Source organism: Alosa pseudoharengus, unplaced genomic scaffold (assembly GCF_046254945.1).
Source record: "Alosa pseudoharengus isolate Yale_2024_CS ecotype anadromous, Long Island Sound unplaced genomic scaffold, YU_APseudo_1.1 YU_APseudo_1.1_scf_7, whole genome shotgun sequence".
NCBI classification, from domain to species: Eukaryota; Metazoa; Chordata; class Actinopteri; order Clupeiformes; family Clupeidae; genus Alosa; species Alosa pseudoharengus.
Window position 1 is genome coordinate 18,593,286 of NW_027468859.1, and position 19,697 is coordinate 18,612,982.

At 45.1% G+C, this 19,697-nt stretch overlaps 1 protein-coding gene across 1 annotated transcript in view; it reads right to left on the reverse strand.

The window, feature by feature from the left end:
- Positions 1 to 19,697, reverse strand: part of nkain2 (sodium/potassium transporting ATPase interacting 2) — a 161,700-nt gene extending 142,003 nt beyond the window's left edge. Inside the window, exon 1 of the mRNA XM_076272199.1 lies at positions 18,783 to 19,697. Within this exon, the coding sequence (XP_076128314.1) occupies positions 18,783 to 18,836 (54 nt within the window). The 5' untranslated portion in view covers positions 18,837 to 19,697. The remainder of the gene's footprint in view (positions 1 to 18,782) is intronic.

A 19,697-nucleotide genomic window follows, 5' to 3' on the forward strand; every position in this document is an offset into this window, starting at 1 on the left:
TTTGTTGCATGTCTGAGTGCGGTTTAGAACAGGTACAGCACAGTACAGCTTAATTTGTAGAGGCTTTAGTCGGGGGAGGGCCACGACTGCTTGATGGGAAAAACCAAATACTGAAAACCTGCCTCACAAGTGAGTGGACCCTCTCCGACCGACCGTCCTCCCTGTCTGCCCTTCTGCTCCGATCACAGCAGCGCCCCCCCCCACCCCCCCCCCCCCCCCCCCCCCCCCCCACCCCCCCTTTTTCTCGAGGTCTCTGCATCCACCTCCCCCCCCCCACAGCACACACACACCCCACACACACACCTTGCACGCAGCGGAGCGGCTCTCAAACAATAACAATCAATTTGACATTCAGCTTCTCCCACCTGCTCCCCTCGGTTCCTGTCAAAAAGCACAAAGTGAGTGGGCCAGCCGGGTGGGTAGAAGAGAGAGCTCGAAGCAACGTTGTGCTCCTGCTCTTGCTCAAAGCGTGCCAAATGTTCCTTGTATTTTTCGACGAGGGCTTTTCCCCTCTTTCGCTCGCGCCCTTGCGCAGAGGTGTAATAATTTTTTTTCTCCCATCGTTAATGAGAGGGGAGAGGAGTTCTTGTGGCGGCAATGGCGGTGTTTATCCCCTGAAGCACAACTTCAGTGTGCGATCGGTCATGCCTCACCGGGAAAAAAGATGACGGAAGCCCCTTCTGATTCCCTTATTGACCCCTTTTCTTTGAGGGAAAGATAGTTCAGCTTGTGTGTGTGGGAGTGAGAGAGAGAGAGAGCGAGAAAGAGAAAGAGAGAGAGATTGGCTGAGTTTTGCTAGCCCACCAGGGTACTCCAGGGCAGGAATGAAACTGAGCTCTGGAAATTGGAAAAATGGCTTTGATGGAAGCCTATCCTGATCCCATCAGGAGGGGGGTGGAGGGGGAGATCTGACCAATCAACCAGGGTCAGATTCTGCTGTGGCAAATGAGCACTTGGGGCTAGAAATGTCTTCCTCAGATACTGTGGATACTTCTACCCTCTTCATTAGACTGGCCAAAGCATTAAACTACTGGCTACATGCATGAGATGTTCATTCATAGACAAGACCACCTTACATGCAAATGAAGACCAGAAACATAACACCTCTGGAGTAAGAAAAACCCTTAAGGCTTGGAAGCTTCACAAAGGTCCTCAGAATGAAGACGCATCACTCCTTAATGTTATTCACTCCGTGCTTAATCTCCGTTATGGAGAAATGACCCCGTGATGGCCACTGAAGTGTTTTTGCTTCCCCCACACATCAAAGACCCCCAAACAACGTCAGGGGAACCATCTGCTGCCAACCCCTTCCCAAATCACTCTTTATGAAGCCCCTTTAGAAGCCATTTCTCATTGACAAAGACCTTGACCTCTGATGGGAAAGAGACTTAGAGCGCTGAATGGGAGAGGTTAATAAAGGGGGGAGTGGGGCTTGTATGGCAGCAGGGCACCACAGGCTGCAACCCCACCCCCCACCCCACCCCCGCAACCCCCACCCCACTGACCTCACCAGGGGCCTGGGTCACTCTATCATGCAGCTGGCACGCCACCTGGGACCATGGTTGTCGGATGGAGAACCTCCCAATCCAGCAGCCCTTGGGCATTTCTAACTCCTTATGCAATCGTCCAGGCCCGTTATTACACTGCTTTAGAAAGGGAGTGATTCTGTGGCCTAGTTTTTTTTGGTGACTAAATGTTCACGAGGAGGAGGCTTTTTTGGGGGGTGGGGAAAACATGATGGGGGATGATGTGGAATGGAGGTGGGTTGGCATTTTTTGTCTCCTAATGGATTTTCTGTGTTTGATGTCATCACTTAACACCACTCTCAAATGAGGGGCCACTCTTCTCTCCCAGCATGTACACGCGCACACACACACACACACACACGCAAACACACACACACACACACACACACACACACACACACACACACAAACACACACACACACACACACACACACACACTCTCTCTCTCTCACACACACACACACAAACACATGCACACACTCCCACACACACACACACACACACACAAACACACACACACACACACACACACACACACACACAAAATGAAAATACCCTTTCAATGAGAATTAACACTCAAAAGGTATGTAATGCCATAGAGTAGTCACTGGCTGGGCCCAAATGTTTCTATTAGCAATGCATAATTAGCCTTGCCAACGCATAAATGCACAAATTTGGAAAGAGCACTTTACAAAGTAATACAATGCTACATTCAGTATCAGAGATCTGGTCCAGCCACATGCATCTGAGTGTGTCCCGGTTTGTTTATTTGGCCCCGGTTCTGTTGTTGGTCTGCCAGGTGTATTGATTGGACTTCCTTTTACTGTCAGATTACAGATCAGATTACACACGCACACATCCGACTTGCCACCTGAAACCTGTCACACTGCCCAAAGATAAGCAACAGTGATAAACTAGGCAGAGAGAGAGAGAGGGAGGGAGGAGAGACACAGAGAGATGAGAAGAGAGGCCCATATTTCACATGTCATAAAAGTGTACCCACAATTTGATTCTGGTGTGGATTGAATGGCAGAGACTTCAGTCATGTTTGGGTACACAGATGAAAAATACTGCGCCAGGGTATCAATGGCTTCAGGGTGAAGCACATCATCATTTAAACGAAGGATCACATTCTCAACTCATTTCGAAAGGCGTTATCCTTTGATGAAAGAATCAATACTCAAACCTGTGTGGTGTGATACATTTTGCTTTAGTTCTTTTGCAGTTGGCAAGCTGGTGGCTTTCAACCTCTTGCAAGCCAAACCTCCGTTTACACACACCTGATTGAACACACTTCAATACACAAAATACCGCGATAATACAGAAAACCGTGATAATTTAAATTATCACGGTTTTCTGTATTATCGCGGTATTTTGTGTATTGAAGTGTGTTCAATAGAAAGCACTGATAGGCCTACACAAGAACTGAACTAGTTTCAAAAAATGTCCCGTTCACTTTTTCCTTTAATTGGCTATGTGCTTATAGCTTAATTTACCCAACCATGACTTGGAGATTACCGTTTCTGTTATTTGGATCCAATGAGTGAGACCAAAGTAATTGGTCGAAATAAAACTTTAGGCTACTGTATCCTGATAACATGAGTGGAATGGATTTAATGTGGATGCAAACATAAAAAGACGCAGAGTGGCTACATGATACAGTGCACGTTACAGTGCAGTGAAAATGTTCCGCCTTTTAAAATCAGGTGTAGCCTAATCCGAATTGCAGTTAAAACCATCAATTAGACAAACAGAATCAGTAGGGTACCAGTTTTGTTTCATTGTACCAGGCCTACTTTATGTCAAAAGCAGGCTCGGATGAAGCTGGGAAGGATTAAACACACGGTTTCCACACCGTGGTAATCAACCGTGATAATTATGATATTTTAAATGAAAACAGTAATTGTTATCATCAACATTTTTATCGCGGTTTACCATTATACCGGTAATCGTTACATCCCTATTTAGGTATTGCCGAGTTTATCCTCCATGTGAGAAGGAACGGAACTAGCTGGAGAATGGGAGCATGAGCATTTGTTACCCTCCTTATTTATCTGCCACCTTCTATTTACGGTGAGAGGCCAAGCAGAGAGAATATCTGTGCAGGCTCCTCTGAGTGCTTCCTAATGAGAACATTACAGATAATCTAGGCTAGACATGCCAAAGACATAGATATCACATCACAGCATCTTGCCCATTCATTCTATCTATTTATCTATTTATTTATCTATCTATCTATCTATCTATCTATCTATCTATCTATCTATCTATTCACCTTTTTGTCTGTCTTTATTTAGCTAGATAGCTAGCTAGCAATTATTTCACTTTTTTATTGATCTGCTCTTTTACTTTCTCTTCCTTTCGGCTCACTGCACTTTCCTCTCCAATATCCATGTCTTCTTTTCTCTCCTCTCCTCTCCTCCCCACTCTCCTCTCCTCACTCCTTTCCTCTCCTCTCCTTTCCTCTCCCCACTCCTCTGAAGTCCTCTCAGTCCTTTACCTTGAAACCAATCCCTTCTTCTCCTCTCCCCTTCCTCCCCTATCCCTCACTCTCTTCTTTCCTCTCCAGTCCACCCTGTCTCTCTTTCCCTTTCCTCCTCTATCCCTCTCTCTCTCTCTCTCACCTTCCCCCAACATCCTTCACTCTTTCCTCTCCAGTCCATGCACGCCTATCCTGTCCAATCTCTTCTCTCTCTCCATCTCCCTTTCTTTTTTTCTTTTCCTCTCATCTCATCTACCCCCAGATTAGAGTTGACACGAGGGGTAGAGCCGGGGCCCCTCTTCAGACCCACTCCAGTTCCCTCGGTGCAGTTTACAGATGACGCCAGAGTTACCTCCTTCAGCTTCGTCCTAACATCACCGCCAGGAAGAAGAAGAAGAAGAAGAAGAAGAAGAAGAAGAAAAAAGGTTCCACAAACACACCAGTCTAAAGCTCGCCAGACCCAGAACTCTTTCTCCTCAGCACAACTCCAGATAACCTCAATCTCCTCCCCGTGGAGCAATACATGTCGGGGAGAGAGAGGGAGAGCGAAAGAGAGAGCGCCTTCAGAAAGGTCATTATACAGTAATATCTCCATTTGAGACGAGACACCTGCTGATAAGGCTGATGTGGAGGCAGTTCTGCAGTGACTCAATAGCTGGGTGCTGGGGCTTTCAGCTTTCAGTGTGCTTCAATGCAGCCTTATAGGCACATTCATGGACATGTGCACAGGCACTCACACACACAGACACAAACACACACACACACACACACACACACACAAACACACACACACACACATGTATACACACACGCACGTACAAACACACACACACACACACACACACACACACACACACACACACAGATCATGAATACAGACTTACACACACAGACACACACACAAACTCATTGGAAAAAACAGAGAGGAGTCAGATATTTTCTACATCGGTGTGTCTGTGCGCACTTCGAACAGAAGCATGTAAGGCCCTCTATCTGGTCCTCCCCTGGGAGCCTCGGCAGTTTGAAAAAGTGCCGTGGGAGCGCACACAGACAGGTACAGCCTCGGTATCATGGGTAGTTGTAGTCTCTGAGCCACAGACAAAAGCTCTGGGAGATGTTTATTATTAGATGGTAAAACTACAGACCAAGGCAGCTCGACAGGATGCTCAGGATGCTCTGGCAAGCTGCGCTGAGTTGTGGCCCAAAAAGAAACACCTTTCTCCCAGGTGTGGAGGGTAAGTCAACTGGAAAAAATGGCTGTTTTTAAAAAAAAAAAAAAGCAGTCACACATCCAGAAACGTGTGAATAATTCATCAAAGGTCAGAATAATGATGGTGGACATTTTGGAACAAAATGACTGGTTAATTACGCAACGCTGTCAACCTCAGGAAGGGCTATGTCAGCGCGAAATCAAAACAAGCCCATTTGTGGACAGGACATTTCTTCATGCTGACGCTGTAACACAGATCCAGGACAGATCGGGGACGACTATGGGCCAGATCAGGGCCAGAGGTTTTCTTCACCTCTGCGCTATCCACCGTGTTTTTGGTGTTTTTCGGCACACTGAGAGCCCCCAGACAGAGGCGAGAGAGTAAGAGTCTCTCAGTGCATACATTACAGAACGCCAGCACTCTCAGTAGCCACGACGACTCTTTAAATGAGATGCTCCTACCAGCTGCTATCTGCCCTGAGCGTCTGCACAGTCAGCCAAACTGACTTCCCCATTTGAAATTCCTCCGTGTTTGTTTATCGCACAGCCGCCGCACCATCATCGTGCTGCTCTCCCCTCTTCAGTTCCTTGGCTACAGGTCCGCGTTGACAACGAGCGAGCTAGGTTGTTTCCCGCCTGCCTATATCCCTTTACGGCTCGGCTTCAACGCAAATCTTATCTCGGGAACACAGCTGCGGGGCTGGACCCCGTGTCATCGTTGTGTCCTTCCACGCGCTCAAAACCGCCGCTCATCCCGCCTTTCAGACACGGACCTGAGAGAAAAGGTTAATTTGATGCCACGGGGGGCTGAAAGTATCGCAGGTAAACACCATGCTGCTGATATGCTCTCCATACATACACACACACATGCGCACATACACACACTCACCGACTCAAAAATACACACAACCATAAACACATACACACACACAAAAACACACATACACACTCAGTAATTTACACACACACACACACACACACACACACACACACACACACACTCAGTTATTCACACACACACACACACACACACACACACACACACACACACACACACACACGCACACACACGCACACACACACATACACACACACACACACACACACACACACACACACACACACACACTAATACAGTCTCAAACATACACCCACATACAGTCATATACACACGCTTACACTCTAACACACCTCTGGCACTTGTATTTATTGGCCTTGTTAAGTCCTGACTGATTTATAATATTTTGAAGAGTCATTAAATCTCCCTGCCATCTCCCATATCTAGCACCGGTGTGGGAAGCCAGTGATTCATCGCCGCCACTCTCTGTGGTATCAAGGACTTTGTGCAGGGCGACGGGCCGCATCCTCTGTCAGGTCTCTGTCATCTCGCTCAGCCCGCGCTCCCGCCCCGCGCACTGCCTTTCATCTCCGCACCTACGAGACCCCTGAAGGGTTCTCCAAACACAGACACGTACTGGCTGTCTTTAACATCGCACATAATATGGATAGGCATAGGCGGTGATGAGGGAAGCATAAGCCATGCTTAACCATAACATCTAGTGTGTGTTTTTTATTAACAGTTTCAATGAAGAGGGCAGTGGGTCTGTAGGGCTGGATATTTTGGGAGCCCTTGCATCCAGAAACAGGAAACTAAAACCTTAAATTACAGTTATGTACTGAGGTATCCTAGTTTGGCCCCACCCGCAATAGTATCTCCGCTCATTTTCATTTAACTGAAATACTAGTCTGTCTCTTCACAATGCATTTACGTTTCCCTCAGCCACCAGGATAGTGGGCCAATCAGTGACGAGAGGAGATGATGTTAGTTTCAAAATAGAAAGTGACAGTGGTCAACGGTAGTAGCAACGCTTGCAAACATCAAAAATTGCAGTCGGAGGAATGTGTATAAAGCAAAGTATCTAACATTGTTTCCTAACTGCCGATACAGTTTATTATCAGTTTGTAAAGGTTAGGTGAAGTACGCAGTAACGCTAGTAACCCCTGATCAATGTGATTGGTTAGGCTGGACCAATGATTTCAAAGTCTATGCCCATTACAGGGTTGGAAACATTTCCCAACTGTGACTCTCTTCACAAAGTGAAACAAAGTAGAGAGTCTGGTGAAACCAGGCTAAGGGTCATCTACACATAGTCTCCTTCTACCACTATAGAGCGATGAGGGCGATGAGGCTCACTACAGAGAAGAAGTAGACCTGCTGGCTAAATGGTGCAAAGACAACAACCTCCTGCTGAATGTCAGCAAGACCAAGGAGATTGTTGTCAACTTTCAGAGAGGCCACAAACTGCCACCACTGTCCATCGACGGAGATGCTGTGGAGAGAGTGAGCAGCACAAAATTTCTGGGGGTGCACATCAGCGACGACCTCTCCTGGACCACCAACACAGCATCACTGGCGAAGAAAGCCCAGCAGCGCCTCTACTTCTTGCGCAAATTGAAGAAGGCAAGTGCCACGCCTCCCGTCATGACTACATTCTACAGAGGGACCATCGAGAGCATCGTGTCCAGCAGCATCACAGTGTGGGGCGGAAGCTGCACAGATCAGAACAGGAAGACCCTCCAGCGCATTGTTAACACAGCTAAGAGGATCATTGGAGCACCACTCCCCTCCCTGCAGGACATTTACACCACCCGCCTCACCCGCAAAGCACTAATGATTGTCAAGGACACAACCCACCCTGCACACAAACTGTTCAGCCTCCTGCCCTCTGGAAAGAGGTACAGGAGCCTCCGCTCCCGCACCACCAGACTTGCAAGTAGCTTCATCCACCAAGCAATCAGGATGCTGAACACTCTACCCACTCTCCCATCACTTACAGCCCCCCCCCACCCACCAGCCAGCCAGGAACCTAGGATCCTGTCTACCCTAACCCCCCCCCCCCCCCAACACCGCCCTGTGGAACTGCACTGTGACTGCGCAGCCTAACGTGTTGCTGCTTCACATCAAGCCTGAATATACTTGAAATTACTGCATATCAATGTAAATATACAGGTCACACAAGCACAAGTTTAAACTTCATGTAACTGTTAAGACTATGTAAATATACAACACAACTACCTCTATTTTTTTTATATATGTCCTATATTTCTATTTTTGATATATGTTCTATATTTCAGTCTCGCACTTTAATTTAATGTTTATTGTCTATGTCTATGTCTGTATTTAAAGTATGTCTTTGTCTGCATGGGAAAGTAAGAAACGAAATTTCAATTCTGTGTATGACCAGTGCATGTAAAGAAATTGACAATAAAAGCCGACTTGATAGAGAAGTGTTACTTGCTTCTAAATGACTGATCTAGAAGTAGCTGTATCTTAACTCATCTTTTTTAATTTAGCTAACCAATCCACATTCATTTAGCAGTCAAGAATTCCAGTAAACATCACTCATCAACACAACTCAAGAAAGATCTACCTATACAAATTTGTTTTTGTGACATTTGCTTCCACCCGAGAAAAAAACCCCGCATTGGAATTGGTTAACACTGAGCCCTCAGCACCAGGTTGCATTTGGTCAGTGTTTTCTCTGTGCATGTGGGCAAATATTATGATGAAATCTGGCCAGCCGCCTTTCCCTGCCATCTGTCATGTGTTCTGAGCTAAGGTCATATTCCAAGGCTGCGGCTGATGGCACCAGTCGGCATGTTCGCCGCCTTTTGTTTGCACGGTGGAGACTTGTCCCACTCTCCCTGAACGGGAATCAATAATGATTTTTGCCGAACACGGCCTCGTCAGGTTGCAAATTTGGCGAGCCGGCCAAATGGGATGATACAAAAGCAATATGTTGTGTTTTGTGCATACTAACAGTATGTGTGGATGAGTGAGAGGAAGACAGGGCGGGACAGAATGTGTGTGAGAGTGAAAAATGTCTGTGAGTGAATTTCTTTCTGTGTGTGTGTATGGGGGGGATCTATGCCTATGCTTGTGTGTGTATGTGTGTGTGTGTGTGTGTGTGTGTGTGTGTGTGTGTGTGTGTGTGTGTGTGTGTGTGTGTATGATAGAAAGGGAGTGTTTGTGAAGGAGACTCAGACAAAGACAGAGAGAAAGACAGTGACACAGACAGTGTCGGTTTGTTTTTCAGTGGAGAGAAAGAGACAGGGAATAAACACTGCAAAGCACATTTCATACCACAGTGTACAGTATGGGAAAGAGTGTGCTCTGAGCCATGCACAGCAGGTGTGCCTCTTACTGTGTGTGTGTGTCTGTGTGTGTCTGTGTGTGTGTGTGTGTGTGTGTACAAATACATGTGTGTATGTTTGTGTATGCGTGTGGGGGGAAGTGACTTCTGTTCAGGGAAAAATCCACAAGCTCCCCCACCAGGGGCAAACCTCCACCTGGCCCATCTCCAGCTTTGAAACGGCAGAGAGGGGGGGGGGTTAATGTTGGCACGTGGCAAAGCACAAAATTACAATACACAGCCACTGACAGGTGCAGTGAGTCTTTGCAGAATCCGGATCTGGATATACAGAATCCGGATCCCTCATTTCAGAGAGTCTCTCAGCTCTGCCCTCAGCCCAGTTCTGTAGTAGGTGCCCGTCATTACAGGATTGAGGACATTGGCAGATTCCCAATAGGGTGTGTAGTGTGGCTGACTTGAGGACAGCTCATTGGAGCGTCTCTTGCGGCGCTCCTACTCACAGATGGCGGAATAGTGAAACAGGAAGAAGCCCAAACACTTGAACACGAGACATGAGAACAGATGAACTGCAGCAGAAGCTTGATGTAAATAACTTGGAGTTAAATGCTCACGCATTGTGTTCTCCACTGATTGTCTAATAGATGCCAAAGGGGGTTTCCATTGCCATAACCAATGTATGGTCGAGATGAAGTGATCTCTCACTGACTTTAATATGTTTGACAATATACATCTGGGAATTGGTAACTGAAGATTTAATCGAGGATGGGGGATATTAGGGAGTGATCTAAGTTTGACATTTCTAAACCCATCCAATGCCTCATAAAGGTGAAGCTTAACATTGTGTGCAGATTTCAAAAGGATAGCAAGCCATGTTCAATGGGGATCTAACTCTAATCTACAACCAAAATCTCAGCAGGTTCTCCCCTGCTGAGAGAGCTGCCGTTCCTGCTCTAGGTGGAGGGAACCAAAACTCTAATGGGAAGCCCTGTTAAGGCTTCTACATACTCGCCACTCCCAACCGGTAGCGCGACAATGTGACGTCACGGGAGCGCCGTAACCATTTATACTCGCGCGTGGTGTGGTCATGACACTAGTTGCAATATGGCATTGGCCTCAAGGGCAGTAAAACTACCCTCTGTGATGCTACTTCAGACTTAGGTTGCTGCTATTCATTACCATTTAGTTTCCAAGGAGTGTGCAGCTAGCTAGATAGATAGATAGATAGATAGGCTACTTTATTCATCCCGAGGGAAACTTTAGCTAGCTGGCTGGTGCTGAGAGATGAGTTTGTGTAATTTCCTAAGGTGGAAGATTTTTTTCAGGTCTTAGCAGATATCCTTTGGTTGAAAATAAATATCTTTGTTACCTTTTGCTGGATTATTGACATGTCCCTGGGTCCTAGTTCTTTCATCTTAATTCCCTGTGTTACATCTCTCTCTGGTAGCTTCATTAACTTATCCAGCAAACTATTTAAAAATCACAAACTCTGGCTGGTAACCTAGCCAGGTTAATTTCCCTCTCTTCTCAAACTGACTATTCAAACATCATATTTATTTAAGATGTGGGCTAGGCAAAAATGCCTGAATGTGGTTGATGTCTGTATAGAGGCACACATGCTCCCTGATCTTGGCTTCAAGCTCATCCTGCTTGTCGCACATTTGAAAAAAAATCTCCTGTGCACGACCTGCCTGCGCGAGGCTGAAATTTCTTGTGCAACAGAGGAAATGAGGCAATTTTGACGTCACATTGTCGCGCTACCGGTCGGGAGTGGCAAGTATGTAGGACGCTTTAGGGTGTTTTTCCACCTTTCAGAACAGAGGGCTGGTGGGTGGGTGGGTGTCCCATACATGCTACCCTTTTGCATTAAGAACTTAACCCGGGATGAATTTTGGAGAACTGGCACTTCCACCTCAAATTTGGTGGTGCTGTTTTTTTTTTAATCTTACACATAAATTTAAATCCCACCTAAATCATTACTCTACACTCACCCACACATCACCATGCAAATATGGCTCTAGAGGTAAGTGTTAGAATAAACTGGACATGCTTATTCTAGCATTTACCACTAGACCAGGGGTTCCCAAACTTTTCCACAACAAGGCCCCCCAAATACCACTAGGTTCTGGCCAAGGACCCCCTTGATGTGTTATTAAACCCATCGACAATACTACGGCAAATGTAAAAATACATTAAGCTAATCCTTATAATTATTTTAGCCACAAGCACTTTGCGATAGAGCATAGAGTGTGTAAAAATTGTATTTGGGGCTTTCTGCTATATGAGAGCTATCACTCTACTATTATTCAGTCATTATCATGGAAAATATAATGTCCAGATATGCGACACAATATTATAATGGCATTGTATAACAACCCTCATAGTAATAGGTATATTTTACATTTTCAAATGTGTTTATTTGTTCCTTTTATTTTTCCTTCCAACTTGCTGAGGCCCCCCTGGCACCCCCTCGCGGCCCCCGGCCCCCACTTTGAAAACCACTGCACTAGACTACCCCTCCTTGTTACACTGTACCTTTAAAAATGTCAGCTAAATGACTATGTGTAAATGCAAAATGTAACGGTTCTTTGTCAGGTGATACCTACACAGCAAGTACATAGTAGAACCCATCCATTACACAGCTAAACATGATAACGTGTAGCTGTTGAAACATCTTGTCACCCATGTGACTGTCGTCACGAAAGAACGGTGAAATTACCTTTTTAAAGGGAAAATGGGAAACATGTGCACTGAAACACAGAAGGCATTCGACTTTTGTTGACACCTCGCTTGCTTGCGAAGCTAAGTGGCATCGCTTTAGAAATAACTGTGAACCATTACATCTCATCAAGACGAAAAGAGAAAAGAGAGATAAACAAAGAGGGAGAGGGAGAGAGAGAGAGAAAGAGAGAAAGGGAGAGAAAGGGAGAGAGAGCATAACAAGATGGAATGAGATAAAATAGATAGGATGGGAAAGGAATCAATTCAGGGTGAATCTCATTAGTCTGGAGGTAAATATATGAAAAGAGAACTAATTGTATATTTTTCCCTTGTCAATTTGTACAAAACACTTTTGATCCTGACAAAATAGTTATTTCACTGTGCCATAAAGGAACAATGCAAACAGACAATAAATTGGAAGGCACTTTTAAGGCACAATGGATCAATATGCTTAGCAATTAGCCCCGTTGGCCCATCATAAATATTGAGCTCTATTCAAATCATTATAAAAAGCACAGGAAAACAGATGGGAACAGAGCTAAGGTTAAAGTCCATTCCGCCTCTCCTTCTCTTTATTTGGGAACAGCAGGCCCTCTGGGGCTAAATGTTTTCAAAGGCATTCGATATCAAACTTCAAAAAATCAGGACAATGGCGAAGCTTTCTTGTAGCAACAAGGCAAAGAGAGAGCCTCATCAAAATGAGTGTCTACCTGAAAACTCTCTCTCTCTCTCTATCTCTATTTGTGAGATACTGTACATTTCAGCAGGTATTTGGACTACAAAGACTCCACAATTACCCTCACTGTCTGTCACAGTGTGATGCGATTAGTGACATACTACTTCAGGACCTAATTTCTTCAGTGCTTCAGTGCCTCTATCTTATGTCAAACTGACATCAATACTAGGGCTGTGAAATTAACCGAATGAATCAATTAACCATCAATTATGACTTCCAACGATTATGAAAACAACCTAATCAAAATGTAATGATTATTTTGCCGCATTCTGTTTTGCAACAATGTTCTACTTTTGTCTGAAGTTAAAAATCCAGCTCACCTCTCTGTTTTGAAAATCGGTGATATTTCCAAATTCTTAATGAGTAATCGTGTTAAATAATCATGATTTCATTATTGAACAAAATGATCATGATTATTATTTTTGCCATAATCGAGCAGCCCTTATCAGCGCCATGCTGCAGTAGAAAGAAAGGTCGAAGGTAGATGAGGTAGAGAGCATTACAGGGACAGAACTTCTAAGTACAGCAATCCAATTAGGAATAGAAAGCCAGGATGAAAGGTACATTTTGACTTGTGATAACTCAAGGTGTCCCTTTCAGATTAAAATGGTTCTTTTGAGTGTCAGGTGTTAAGAGGAAGTTTTGTTGTCTCCCTCTCAGGCCAAGTTAACAGACCGCATAAAAGATTAAGTTTTGTGCTTTAAGCAAACACAGCCAAGCTTCTCAAGGGCACTGGACCAACATAGAGGCTGTTAGCAGACCGATGACTGCAGCAGAAAATAATAATATCCCAATTATGTGGGTGCCTAGAGAATTAATAGAAATAGTGTACATTATTACAGTAAGGGACTGCCCAAAACTCAACAAGAAACAAAGGATTAGATGTGTAGCGAATTAGCACAATGTGGTATAATCACGACTGAATCATAGTGATATAACAATTGAATAGAAGGGTTCTACAGTCGATTGGCTGACCTCTAACATGATGATCCCATATTATAATGCTTGACTTGCTACCATCAGCTAACTCATCAAAGCATTTCAGTAATTTAATAAGACCTGGAGCAGGCCAACTGACACAAATGATAATGGTAATTTTTACCCCCAAGCACTTATGGAAAAGAAAATATATCATTCATCATATCAGTGTCTAGTACTGTATACTCATCTAGTATTGTCATTTCCCTCATCACTGAAACAGCTTTTTTCCCTCATGACCTCATGCAGCATGTGCCTCAAAGACACTGGGATATTGAGATACTGGGATACTGGGATCATCCTGTCACATAATAAGGAGATGTCAGTGGGCTATTTTCTGGTTCCCATCCAAAATGACTTATGACCTTCACCTACTCTGAAGATAATAAAGCAGTAGATCTGTTGAGGACTAAAAGCATGGACCAGAGGTCTTAAAAAAAAACTAAAAAAAAACACCCAGACATGCATCTCATACATAGGCATGACCATGAGTGCTTTGCCCTCGGAGAGCTGGTAATTATAGCATGCTGACCACACCGCACCAAACAACCTTAAACTCATTTTCTCTCTAGGGGCCCTGAAGCCTCGGTTGTTCTAATAGCCTGGCATGCACTACCATTTCTAAACCAAATAGGCATGCTGAGGTGACACCAATGTTCTCAGAGTGTTCTTTCACGGCACCGCAAGCATTACCAAGTGGTTGGGGTTAAAAGCTTGTAGAAAGCTTATTTGCTGTGTTTATTTTGCCCTTATTCATGGCCTTGGCAATAAAACTGGCCTCTCTGGTCATTTCATCAAATCAAAAGCATTAGTGCAAATACATTATGCTGATGAGTCTGTGGTTTGAGATGATGGGGTAACCAACAGCTCTGGATGCATCATTGGGGTTGGTGAGTTTAGTGGGATGAGTTAATGGATTCATTTGTGTGGTTCACTTAAATCACACATGCTGTGCTGTAAGGTAAAGTGTCTATGTGTGTGTGTGTGTGTGTGTGTGTGTGTGTGTGTGTGTGTGTGTGTGTGTGTGTGTGTGTGTGTGTGTGTCTGTGTGTGTATGTGTGTGTGTGTGTGTGTGTTACTATTAGTATACGTTTAATAACTTTGCTATTAAAGGCTTTTAGTCAGTTGCTCTAAAAACAGGATAATCATGAAAATACAAACATGTTTGTTGAGGTTTACTTTTTGCAGGGTCAAGTCAGCACTTTGAGGTAAGAAAACGCCCTGAAGGTAATTAAAGAAATGTACTGTGACTCTCCAACAAGACTTCTCTTTCATGAAAGGGAGGACTATTCTGTTGTAAGAACACAGCATGCCTACGAGTGATTCCAGAAATACCAGTGCTCCAAGCATTCTTAAACAGAATGCAGAGAGGAGACAAAGGAGTCAGGATGCTCTTTATCTCTTCCTTTTATCCTTCCTTTATACGTCTTTTTACTCAACTTTACAAGGGGTGTCAATAAATGTGTATAAGTATAAGTATATATATACTCTTTTGATCCCGTGAGGGAAATTTGGTCTCTGCATTTATCCCAATCCGTGAATTAGTGAAACACACTCAGCACACAGTGAGGTGAAGCACACACTAATCCCGACGCAGTGAGCTGCCTGCAACAACAGCGGCGCTCAGGGAGCAGTGAGGGGTTAGGTGCCTTGCTCAAGGGCACTTCAGCCGTTCCTACTGGTCGGGGTTCGAATCGGCAACCCTCCGGTTCCAAGTCCGAAGCGCTAACCAGTAGGCCACAGCTGCCCCTGGACGCTGTATGTGTGTGTGTATGTATGTCGTATACAGGATCCGTGTGTATGACCGTGTGTGTGTGTGTGTGTGTGTGTTTGTGTGAGGCCAGCTGAATGGACTACAAGATAAAGCAGAATGAAAGATGGGGTGTGGCATAATGGAATGTGAAAAGGCCATTGTGTGTGTGTGTGTGTGTGTGTGTGTGTGTGTGTGTGTGTGTGTGTGTGTGTGTGTGTGTGTGTGTGAGTGTATGTTTGTATGTATGCAGTGTTTCTCATACATTGAATTATTTGTGGCGGCCCACCACAATATCAACACTGACCACCACTCAATAATTGTCCATGTTGTACTATTAAAGTTGGATGAAATTCGTCCATTGTACAGCTATGTGCACCTTTGCACAGCCACTCCTTGTCTCTCAACAAACTTACATGCACATTTTAAGAAAACATTAACAATCCTGCAATTGTTGGCATAAAAGTCGACTGGCTAAATTGTGCTTAAATCTGCATCCATAACCACGCTGCGCTAAATAGTTAAAAACTGTTGCATTCTGCAAATCTACTACCACAAATAGAATTCAATTCTGTGGCATACACTGGTATGTGTATATGTGTGTCTCTGCATGTGTGTGTGTGTGTGTGTGTGTGTGTGTGTGTGTGTGTGTGTGTGTGTGTGTGTGTGTGTGTGTGTGTGTGTGTGTGTGTATGTGTGTCTGCATGGGTGTGCCTGTGTTGTGTGGTGTACGGGACCGTGCGGCAGGGCAAAAGATCACTGCCTCCAAGAACAGTGGACCAGTCCAGAGGCAGTAGCTGGCTTTCAATTCAGCTCATTCACATATGTTATGCACATTTTATGCACGCTAAAATTTAGCGAAATAAATGTGCATCTGTGTGCATGTCCACCCACCGTGTTACGAAAATTACACATGGACATTCTCCTAATCACGGGAAGAGTTCTGAACAGCGGTGGGATCAAAATGTAAGGTCGTCAGGGCCGTTTACAGAAACATGTAGGTAGAAATGTCACTAGTATTCAACCCAGACTCTGTCAGTGTCCATCCAGTCAACATCGCTACAGTTAACTCATCCCAGACAATAACTCATCAATAAACACCAAAGAAGTTGGTATTAATTACAAGATATCATCATGAAGGAATACTTAGCCTGGACATTTCCTGACAAGGTTGGCACATTCAGGAAGTTTTCATGGAATAAACTGCAAATGTAAAATTCCAAGATATCTTGGTCTTAAATCATAAACATATGTTGTGCTCAAGTGCAGGAAAGATCCCCAGGCCCTATTTTCTGTTTACCTAACAGCTTAAAACAGGAAGGAAGCCATAAGCCGGGTCAGACTTGTTGAGGCATGCACTTGAGTATGGCTTCAGTGTGTGGCAACATTAAAGGCTTCCAAACTGGAACACGACTCGACTAGCACGCGGCTCCTTTCAAATCAGCTTAACACCCCACATCCCCTATCAGATCACAACAAAGCTGACACTGCTCGAGGAGTGTTGTTGAGACAAAGACCAAAGTGAGAAAGGGAAAGAGGATGAGCAGAGAACAACATGGGCAGTTAGACGGGTAGCTGTCTTTTAAACACAGCCTGTCAGGGGGGCCACCCCAGAAGGTTCCCCTTGACGACAACTCGGTGAGATCTAATTAACTGACTCCTTGGGGGGGGGGGGGGGGGGGGGGTGACATCATGGCAGATCATTTCAATGCCAGATGTCGCTAGGTGCCCGGTCTGACTGAAATGTGACTATGCTGACTGACACACACACAAAAACAGCCATCTGCGACCATTTCGTTTGGTGGTGGTTTTGGTGATGGTGATGTGTGTGTGTGTGTGTGTGTGTGTGTATTGTGTGTGTGTGTGTGTGTGTGTGGGGGGGGGGGGGGGATTGTGCCATGCTTCTCAAGTATCGCGTGACCCACCACGCAAACATGATTCACACTGCCAGCTGGTGGGCATAGAGAGAAAGGGAGGGCAGTTTTGCAGTTTTGCCCCCCATGCTCCAACTGTAATAAGTCGCCTATAACCGCCATGATTCATGGGAGTGCGCTGGCTAAGTTATGGAATGTGTCGTGTGACTGTTCGCCCAGCAGCGATTAGACATGGTTTGGTGACTGCTGGTCAGCCGGACATTCTCTGAGATTTGATTAAAGGAGACTCGAGGCCACATTGTGTGTGTTTTGGTCTTTACTGGCAAATGCATTTTTAGAGACAAACCACCCTTCAAGTCTAAGCACTATTTGACATGTATCAGGAGGGACATGGTTTAAGAAAACTAATTTGAAACTATCCATTTCTGTGCAACAAAGACCTTGACTGTAATTGTGTGTGTGTGTGTGTGTGAGAGAGAGAGACAGAGAGAGAGAGAGAGAGAGAGAGGGAGCAGGAGTGAGGGAGAGAATTCTTGTACATATATAAATACTGCCAAATTTAGCAAGGGTGTGTAATCAAATTGATTTCTGAAGCAGCACGTTTCCTGTTGATGCTGTTGATCTAAATTCCCTTCCCCTGGATTTATCCTAATTTCGTTATGGTGCAGCTATGAGCAGCGATGAACAGCTCTGGTACAAACCCCTTTCTTCATCCGGAACCTGAAGTAATTTCAAAAAGCTGACAAGAGTCGCAGCTGTGCACCCAAATGCCACAGTGGTGCACAGGGGATATAGCGCTATGTGACAAGGCCTGACTGTCAAGACTGTAGTACAGTTTAAACTAAACACTACTTGGCACGACTAAACCGTATCTGATTGCGTTTACGGGCAACCCAAACCACGGTGAGATTACTCGCGGCGCGTACGTCATTACGCTTCTCCTAAAGCTCTCAGTGCACCACTGACACCTATAACCCCACTCCATGATCGCACTTTCATCAGGCAAGTGCTCCAACGGTTACATTGAGATGGAACGGTGGCGTGCATCGGCAAACACCGGGAGGAGCAGCTGGGTGCAAGTCCTTTGTGTTACCGAAAGCACCCTCCGTTAAAGGTGAATGGGAAAATATTATTTTTTCTCTTGTTTAACACTTGAACTAGCCCGTGGACTGGGCTCATTACACAAGTGCATTTGTATTTGAGTGAACATAACCGTGAAAAAAACGCCAAAAGGCTTTTCGTGGCATATGGGGTTAGATGAGCCGCCTTGCGCACAACATTCTACAATGCACCTTCAGCCACACACACACACACACACACACACTTCATTATAGAAGCGCTGTTACAACTTACCAGCTGCATCCCACAAATGAAAGCGAGCGTGCATCGTCCGCTGCAACAGCCCATGGTGAACGCAAAACTGGTTGTCCCTTTCCACGTGGGTCCGTATTCCTCCAAACTGACTGAATATCACCACTGTTGTTGACCGGGCTGTGGCTGCCGGACCACCACAGCAGCGACGCCGCGTGCAGTTAACAACACCTGGTACACTTCCAGGCAATCTCAATCAGTTAAACCGTATCCTCTTGCTGTGGGCATACCTCCGCGTCCAAAATCATCCCCCTTTTAACACAGAGACGAGAAAAGCTATGTGTAGCCAGATGAAAAACGCCTCAGAATTTCAATAGGAGAAGCATTTGAACGGGAGGCGATGACAGCGACTGTTCCCAGTTTAAGATTCAGAAAGTCCGTTTGGTCCTGATTGGCTCCAAGCTCTTCCCAGAACTGTTGGGTGTATGCCCCAAAACCCAATTGTGAGAGTGAACAATTAAACTGGAATCCAGAAAGACCTTACTTGATTGTATGTAGCCTATCACAAGGAAAAATGCCCGCTTTCAATGTTAATTAGCAGAAGCCCTCCTATAGTGTCCAAACCGTAAAGCCCAAATCTGAGATGAGAAATGTCACTCTCTTCCACCACGGTCTGCCGCTGAGACAAAGCAATCCAGTGTTGTTTATGGCGATAGAGCTGCTTTCATCGCTCCTCCCTCCACGGGTCGTTGTGTGAAACTGAATAAACCCGTCTAAAAAAGCAATGAAATGTGGTATGGACACATACAATCCCCGTCGAGTAAATAGGCTACGTCTCAAAACCGTTACGTTTTATTTCTTTGTCTTGCGAATATGCGACACATCGGTCCCTTGGTGGAAATCGATACAAACGAAGAGTGTCTTGAAAATCCTGTGCATCCTTGGTTGCCAACTCTC